We start from the raw sequence: 8940 nt of genomic DNA, 5'->3' as shown, positions 1-8940 counted from the left end.
CTAGCCCACCCCTATGCCACTCCCAATCCCAAACCCTTGCCACAGTTATCATACCCATGGGCAATACCTGCCCAATCCACCTATCCAGCACTTCCTATTCCAGTCCTGTCACAGACTTATCTTCTCCATCAAAAGTTGAGCCAGCTTTGAAAGCAGCCATGTCATACACCAGCTTTGCTGCAACCATGGCACAGCTTTGATATTGGTATGACTGCCACAACCACCAGTCCACTAGGAGGAATAGCCACGGCCAAAATATGGCCAAGGGTAAAGTGGACCAGCCAGTGGCACAACATACAACTGAACATAACATGCTTGATTTCAGTGGCTGCTTCAGAACCTGGGGCCTTCTGGATCCTCCTCTCCACTACCAGCTTTTCTGAACGGCACAGATGGCAGTTATCCTTATCCTTACAACACATTCTCTGCTCCTGAAATTATCCTAGCTTCAACCTACTGTCCTCACAGCGTCCACCCGACAGTTTCTGCCCCCACTCTCCTATTACCTCTTCCCTTTTCATGTCCCCACCCTCATTGTGTGGCACCCTATGCCAATGCAACTGCCTCTCCTTTCCCCTTACCTTGCTCTCCTCCTTTTCCATCCCCATTTCTACAATCCACCTCCTGACACTGTGCCTGGCAGTCTTATCAGGCCGTGGTCCTCTCTTCCCTGACCCACACCCTGCTATCCCTCTCCTTTCCCTGGCCCACTCCAGATTACTATTCAAATGACAGTCATATTCCAGTCAGGACTGCTGGTGGTAGTGGTCGTGTGTGTGTGTGTGTGTGTGTGTGTGTGTGACACCTTTGCTGATGAAAGCTTTGACCAAAAGCTATAATCTGTAACAGTCTTTTCATTGTGCCTGTCTGCATCTCAACGGATCATATTTACGGTGAGTAGCAGTTGATCCTTTTCCTAATATTGTTAATATTCCAGCCTGGAGTTTCCATTGTTTGATCACGTTTCCCATTAAAATTTTTATTTCTCTACAATTAGTTTCTCCAAGGACTCCATTTACCTCTCTCTAAAATGCACCTTTAATTCTCCTTCAATTACACCTGTCGATGCATAACAATAAATTACAGTGATATTTCACACATTTGTTCTAAAGTGTGCTGTTATTATCCTTTCTGACACTGGTTTGCAATCTAGTAAGTTCCTTTTGTAGGTTTTAGATAGTAAGAGCCCTACACCATTTATTCATATATGTATAACTGAATTATATGTACACGTAAATCACTCGGAATCAGTCTATATTCATTGTCTACACACAGTTCAGATATCGTCCACTCTGTGATTGTTTGGCACCAGGTACAGTCCTCTAATGTGAGCAGTGGAAGATTCATCTTGACTTGTCTGTCCTATATGACATTTATCTATTGATAAAGACTGGTTTGCGCTTCTTATACGCTCAAAAACAGCTTGAAGTCTCTCAGTATGCTGCTTCATGTTTTCACAAAAAATTATTACATCATCAAGGTAAACAAGTGCTTGTGTTGGGGTGAACCCTCGTAAAACTGAATCCATGGAAAAAGATAGGTCCATTAAGAATAACAGACTGTGCAGTGCCATTTCCTCCAAGTTTATTTTCGAGGCTGATAATGTGTTTGTAGACTGGCATGCGGTGGCAGTGGTGACGATACACATGTCGACGAGGCATAGTGCTTCAATGCTGTTGCAGATCAAGCTCACAGCAGAATGGTTCCGCTGGCGTGCACTGCCCGCTTATATACACAGCGAGTGACCTTGGTTACGTAAAGTGCTGATAACAGACTTAGACTCTGCAGGCACCAGCGAGAAAGCGTTATCCCGTACGCGTGCTGTAGTACTAGCAGCACGCGTCTGCTGGTGCGCCGGCCTAGCACCGAGCCAAACGGGTTGCGTAACCAGCAGGCTAGGCGGCACTATGCTTTATTAATTTTTTAAAAATGTTGCATCCTTGAGCCCCCGATTACCAGATGTACACCTAGCGGTTCTCGGCTGATGCCCCCGGTAACAGGAGTCAAGGATAAAACTTTATTAATAATTATAATACAAAGTAATATCACCACTGGGACTTTTGCGACATTCTGTCTCAACATTGTAGCAACACCTACACTTCTAGCAATATAACAATGAATTGTATCCAGTAACTCACTTTTCTCGGACTGCTCAATTAATAACAAAGTTCCTTCCTTTCTTCGGGCTGACTTAACTTCAACGTAGATTGTCTTTCCTGCTCCCTTGGGAATTTGCTGAGGCTGATCAATCTGAACATCGACTCGGATGGTTTGAACTGATGCATCGTTTGGGTGGTCCATTCCCATGATGTCAGTATTGCTGCTCCTTTGAGTATGATCTGAAGAACAATTTCCTTGGTTGTAGTTGCTACGGCCTAGACTGATTAGTGGATAAGAAATTGTATCCAAGTACACCGTCATAACGCATTTCGTTATTTGAAACTACTTGCACCCGTGCTGTGTGTTTTTTTATCCTTATCTTTATTTTCACCTTCATCTTGGCCTTGGCCAAGAATTAATTCTACGTCAACTTATCCATAGTTACATTGCTTTCCTCCGTTTAAACCTCGCACTTTTAATAGCGGCAGTTTCAATTTATCCCGTTTATCTATGCAACACCACATTAATGAAGTCTGTGCTCCTGTGTCAATAAGTAGTTCGATGTTTTTCACATGATATACAGCACTTATCACGAAGTAATTTTTGGTCTGATTTTCACTGGAACTAACAGGAATCACTGTCTCTGGCAAGGGGCGGACAGAGTGGTGGCCCATAGATCCCTGTACTCGTTTAAAGATCTGGCAGATTGCCTGTTGTTCGCATTACCTTTCTTCTTGTTGCGACAATCTCTCGAAACATGACCCTGCATCCCGCAATGATAGCAGATTCGATTCTCTTTACAATCCTTACGCTTGTGACCCAGTTTATTGCATCTGTAGCATTGTACTGTTGTGTTGAAAACTCTGCATTCTTGTTTCTGCATCTCATTTGGTCGTCTTAGTGCTTCAACAAAATCAACAGCTGATTCTACTGCTTCCTGAAACATTTTACATAGTACCAATCTAACAGCTTTGCTTACTTCCTCTCCGTGCAACCCATGAATGAATGTGTCCAAGGCTCTCTGGTTGGCTTTGAACAATAGAATGCGGTTTTCATTTTCTACCAACTCGTACATTTGAGCATTGATGTTTCGAATTCTTCGGCAAACTGCTCGATAGATTCGTCTCGTCGCATTTGCAAACTGTGAAGCTGCTCTGTTGAATCTGATCACATTTTTACGTTTAAATCTCTGAACAACAATCGTTCTAAACTCATTGTAATCTTCTGTTTTCACACAAGTAGGCTCCGCACAAATGAAATCTTGTGCTGCTCCCTGAATTCTTAATTTGGCAACCACTAGCTTATCAGACTCTGTCCATGATCCTAACACAGCGGCTCCTTCAAGTTGACGAAAAAACACTTTCACATCATCTTTGGGTTTCCCGCTAAACACTGGTACTGATGGCAATAATGAAAAATTCTTTATTGTAGTTGTATCTGTACTGCATGAACTTTCATTTGCCAAGTCTTTCAGAATGTTACACTTGCTTCTTTCTGCTTTTAACTGCCAAATCTCTTCTTGCAGTTCATTAATAACAGTTTGTAGGTCGACAATGTTACTCGGACTGGATTGCAACACTTCATCTAATTTATCACCAATGAGTCACTCAATTGTAAAATAAAAATCCATCACTGCCTTTCGTATTCTAGCCAAACTGGTGTAGACCAATCTGAATTCCAGCGTTGGACGTCCCTGCATAGTCTGAAGATGTTCATGCTGCTGCTGCTTGAAGTTCACGTTTCCATAATTATTTCCATTCTGACATCACTTCTATATGGGGGTTGTTTGTGTTGTTGCCCCGAATGATAATTAGGTGAAATATTTGTCAGGATTTGTAAGCAGTGGGTTCTTGAGGTACGGCAATACGCGAACACGAGAAGTAAGTCTAAACAGTTTTATTAACAAAGGCGGATTATAAAATGCGTACACTACATGCACCCATCATCACTGTGTCTGACATCCTAATTATGGTTGTATTAAAATGCTCCATGGTGAGCTAAGAAAAAGAGACATATTCACACCCGAGGCTGCACTACTTAATACGGCACACTGCGGACGGTGGCCAGTGGCATACTCTGTGTTGCAGTGCGGTTGGACGCACGTCTACTGACCAAGCAAAGTGTCAGCATTCCAGACAGGTCGGCTGGCGAGTGCGTATTATGCACTGTACAGCTGCGCACAATCTGTAGACCCTTACAGTATAGAAAGAATAGGATGAGTGTACCTACATCTTTAGTAAGGAAAGAGAAATGTGTGTTTATACATAAACACCATTGCTGTAGAAATGTTGGAAGATGTGAAATAAATCTTTCTGGGAGAAGAGGTGTTTACGAGCATAGTTTCTACATACGAAGAAATTAAACATTTTAATGTTTACTCTGTAGTTGTAAATTTGAGGAACCTACTTGGATTGTAGTGGTCTGGCAAATATGCTGAATTAAGACACATTTAAAGAATAGAAAGAGTGTTGGAGAGTTGGTGTGCGGACCAAGATCTAAGTTACAGAAATTAAAGGAGTGTAGCAAACAAAAATAAAAAGTTGATAGGTTTGATCATGAAGAAATGGTGTTTTCTATGTGTGGGAATACATCCACAATTTTGATCTGTAAGGGATGAGTAAAGGAAAAGGTACGAAGCAACACTGTGGACCTAACTGAAGTCTTTATTTAAAAGTAATCACCAGAGGCCAGAGCACAAATATCCCACTGTTCTGCAAGCCAAAGGGTTTCCTCTTTTCAGACTTCCTGTGGCTATGGGAGGAGCCAGCCCTCCACTTTATCCTTCAGTTCATCATCCGAGTTGAACCATTTCCCTTTGAGATTTTTTTTAGTGCATCAAACACATGGAAGTTGCAGGATGGCATGTCCAGGCTGTAGGGTGGATGTTCAAGCTACTTCCACTTGAACTTGTCCCCTAAACTTTGTGTAACCTTGGAGACGTGTGGACAAACTTTATCAAGGAGCAGAATCACTCACTCCTTGAGCAGCCCACACCGTTTGCTCTTGATGGTCCTGTGTATGCTATGGAGTGTCTCACAACATACATCACTGTTAATGGCTATTGAACCGAGGACGTCACAAAAGGTGGTGGGCATCACCTTGCCTGCTCAGGCAGAGTTATGATTTTTTTAGGGCAGTGACTACACATGCTTTGTATTCCTAGATGTTTCACTATTTTATTCCAAGTGACACATTCAAATTTCAACCAGTCTGGTTGTTACGACATTTTGTATCTTTTCATTTGAACATTCCTTATATTTTTACCATTTTTGTGGCATCATTTGCAACTGAAAGACAGGCTTAAATGAAATGTGGATATGTAACCTCTCTCATACGCTTTGTAGTCCTGGTATTTTTGAAATGAACACTAAATTTTAAAAGTACTCTGTTATTTTAGTGTACTAGGAATTAATCGCATATTCAATACAGCAAGGAAGACAGATGGCAAATTTCATCTGGTATCATTTATTATTTGTTGATACAATACTTAGGGGCACAGCAGTCTACATATTGAATTATTCTCTTATAACTGATGGACACTGTACTGCAGATCCCCCCCCCCCCCCCCCACACACACACATTTCAAAGAGCGAGTGACAAAACAGAGATTTAAACAAACTTCAAACTTATATACGGTAAGTGGTGTGAAGCAAATACTTTGCAATTTTGGCCCAGCAATATATACTGCTTCAAATAACTTCATGAGGCACAAAAATTTTGCTGTAAAATGGTCCTTATTGGCATGTCCCAACTGTGTGCTTCATGGGGACAAGATGTTTGTTTTGCAACATTTGTTGGCAAAACTGCTGTGACAAGGTGTCAATCTCTTCCCACCTGTTTTTCTCCTGTGTAGAACTTGATGCTGTAAGTGCAACAAATTGCAGAACTGTCCTCAGGAACCTGAAATGGGAAAATTAACAGTTTGCTTCACATTTAAAAGTCTTTTAAATCTATTTCCTTTATATACAGAACTGAAAAGATTGACTTACTGCATATCACCTTTAAGATTACTTTATTTGTGACATAAAGAAGAGTGTTGTTATAATGTTACTTATTACTTGTTAAGCTGAATTGGAGGTGTCTGGTATGTACCAGGTGTTATCATGTCACATTTATTGTAACCAAAAGATGTGTGTTTGGAGATACTCACTGAGGGGGAGTCTTTGCAGTGTCAAAGCAAGCCTTCTTTTATCCATTAGATGTGTCTGAAGACGTGCTGCTGGTGTTTCAGAATTTTGAAAGTGGTCCTAATAATGTTGACAGATGCTGAACAAGCCAGATGAATTTTAGGGATTAAGCACCTTATATCCCTTTCCCACAAAGAATCATAATACATTTAAGCAGCACTCTTGTCATTTGCACGTATACCATAACATGGCATAAGCATTCAGAACCACTGAATATTTTACAGCAATATTTGGCTGCAATAATGTCATCAACAGTGCTGCAATACACAGCATTTCTGCCATATGCTTGGCAAATATGGCTCATGTTCCAGGCAGTGCCAATGTACTGCCAAAGGGTTGCTGGTGTTGTCCACCATAGATGGAGAACATTTTGTATTGCAGGACAATATCTATCTCTGCCCTTGCCTGTGAATGCAACACATTCACCTCTGTTTCCTACTCCTCTCACTGACAGTGCTGTCACGTGTCCAATAGAAAGCCTATATACAGAGGTTCTGATAAGAGAGCCTGTTCTGAGTGAAAACAATATTGTTTCACTTTTATCCCAAAGTTTCCGTGCATACTTATAGTCACCTTTTTTGTTAGTTATTTGTTGTTGAAAGTAATGGAGAAGTTGACAAACAAGAGAACTATGAATTTCATAAATGCAAATCACCAATGATCAAAGGCTATGGGATATCAAAAGTAATGTATACAAAGTTAGTTAGCAATCTGTTGCTGATGAATCTTGTGCTTTGCCACTTGCTGGTGAACAAAAAGAAAATTTAAATGACATATTCTTATTTCAAACTTACCTTAATGAAATTCTTCAATCCTCCTACCAAAGCACTGCATAATTTTGGTACTAAAAGACTTATTGATAAATAGTGGACTTTAAAACAGTACATTAAACTTTTGTACAAATCATCAGTAGCTAAAAACTCAAGGATGATTCCCAAGCTGGTTGTAACTGATATACACACACTCATATTTCTATTCTTGGATCAACTTTTTGTATAATATATTTGAAATCATTTTTCCAGATTCAGTCAGTTCAAAAGTTAAATTTAGTCTGAACTATTCTGCTCACTTAAAAAAGAACATCCATAAAGATTGATTTATCTTGTTTCTAATTTTATTCCTTGTGTGATGTAAAAGCAGTAGAGCTGCACTCACTTTCACTCTCTCATGTGGCTCCTTGTATACACTTGTGGCCAGCAAATATATTACCACAAATACTGCCAGACAATAGTGGCCAACAATGTTACAGTACATGTAGCTGAATTTCGTGTGGCTACAATCCTATTGGACAAAATGTTGTCAGCAATATGCAATTTCTATGGTCCTCATAAACGTACCTTAATGTACTGTTGCGAACTTTCACGTTTTCATTCATTTTTGATGTGGAAGGATGGCCCAACTGTGGTTCATCTTCAAGTGATTTGTGGCCATTTTTAAATCTGTTGAACCAGACAAAAACGTTTGACTGGCTCATACAATTATCTCCAAAAGCTGTTTTTAATAGTTCGCAAGTCTCAGAAGCTGATTTTCACACAAACTTGTTGCTCCATTTTTACACAGACGGAATCTGGCAACAAGCCCTAACAGACTTGCACTCAACCAGCTGCTACAATGAACTGAATAAAGGAAATGCAGTTTCCTGTCAGAGGGCATTCAAGGACAAGGCAATGACTCACTCCCCACCCTCTGTGTACCAGCTGCCAAACCAGTAAGCCGTAGCGGATCCATTCTTAAAACTTTCCAATCACACTTTGTATGCAGATGTCGTTGATCTACCATCATCTAGAATTGTATATTATAGACAACACCTCAATTCAAACTACCTTGCCATGTTGTTCTAGTAGGTACGTCAAACAGCAGAAATCGCTTCCAGCACCTTTTGACACAAAAGGAGTAGTAGTCCACTGATAAGAGATCATCCACTGCTAAAGGGCCACTGATTAGAGGCCCTTTCAGCACAAGATAAAACTTTACGTAGTTTTCGTGTTAGATTTCTTAGTGTTTTCTTGATCGTTTAGAACAGAAAGCGCCCTAAAACTGTCTTTTGTTTGTTTCGCGGCCGTTAGCCACTAGTCACTTGAATCAGCAGTTGTCTTGTGACAGCCACAGCGAGAGCACCAGCAGCAGCGAGTACTGTTTGTATAAAGCGTTTTTGTACTTATTTGCTGCGCTTAGCTTTTAAATAGTTTTTCTGGGAAAACCTAGCGTAGTTTTCGCGTCTCGTATTTCAGTGAGTGTTTCTTGATTATCAGAGTAGCTCATCAGAAGATTATCTTGGGAATTTGTCACCGTATAGAGTAGGGTAAACATAGTCATGTGTAGGGACTGTGGTTGTTGTGAGCGGACGCAAGGAGAATTGGCCACTCTTCGGGGGCAGGTGGAGGCTTTGTCTGTTAGGCTCATCGAGCTCGAGGCGCAGGCGTCGTCTCGTAGTGGCGTTGGGGCAACTGTGGTGAGACCTATGCCTACTTCGGTGGCCTTGGAATCACATGGAACCCCTGATGTCGCTGCGTCTTCCGGCAGTGAGCATCTTATCGGTCAGCCATCACTCCAGGGTGAATGGCGGACAGTGGTGGGCTCGCGCGTGCCTGGCCAAAAGGCGAAGGTGGGATCTGGCCGCATGGCAGCTGCCTTAGCCCTTTCCAACAGGTAC

At 41.3% G+C, this 8940-nt stretch overlaps 1 protein-coding gene across 3 annotated transcripts in view; it reads right to left on the bottom strand.

Moving 5' to 3' along the window:
- Positions 1-5598: 5598 nt before the first annotated feature.
- LOC124715831 (endoplasmic reticulum membrane-associated RNA degradation protein-like) overlaps positions 5599-8940 on the bottom strand; it is an 80343-nt gene continuing 77001 nt past the window's right edge. For all 3 annotated transcript variants that reach the window (XM_047243125.1, XM_047243127.1, XM_047243126.1), the window contains one exon: positions 5599-6000. In XM_047243125.1, coding sequence (XP_047099081.1) covers positions 5835-6000 — 166 coding nt within the window. In that variant the 3' untranslated portion in view covers positions 5599-5834. The remainder of the gene's footprint in view (positions 6001-8940) is intronic.

Source organism: Schistocerca piceifrons, chromosome 1 (assembly GCF_021461385.2).
Source record: "Schistocerca piceifrons isolate TAMUIC-IGC-003096 chromosome 1, iqSchPice1.1, whole genome shotgun sequence".
NCBI classification, from domain to species: Eukaryota; Metazoa; Arthropoda; class Insecta; order Orthoptera; family Acrididae; genus Schistocerca; species Schistocerca piceifrons.
This window is presented reverse-complemented; position numbering and strand designations above follow the sequence as displayed.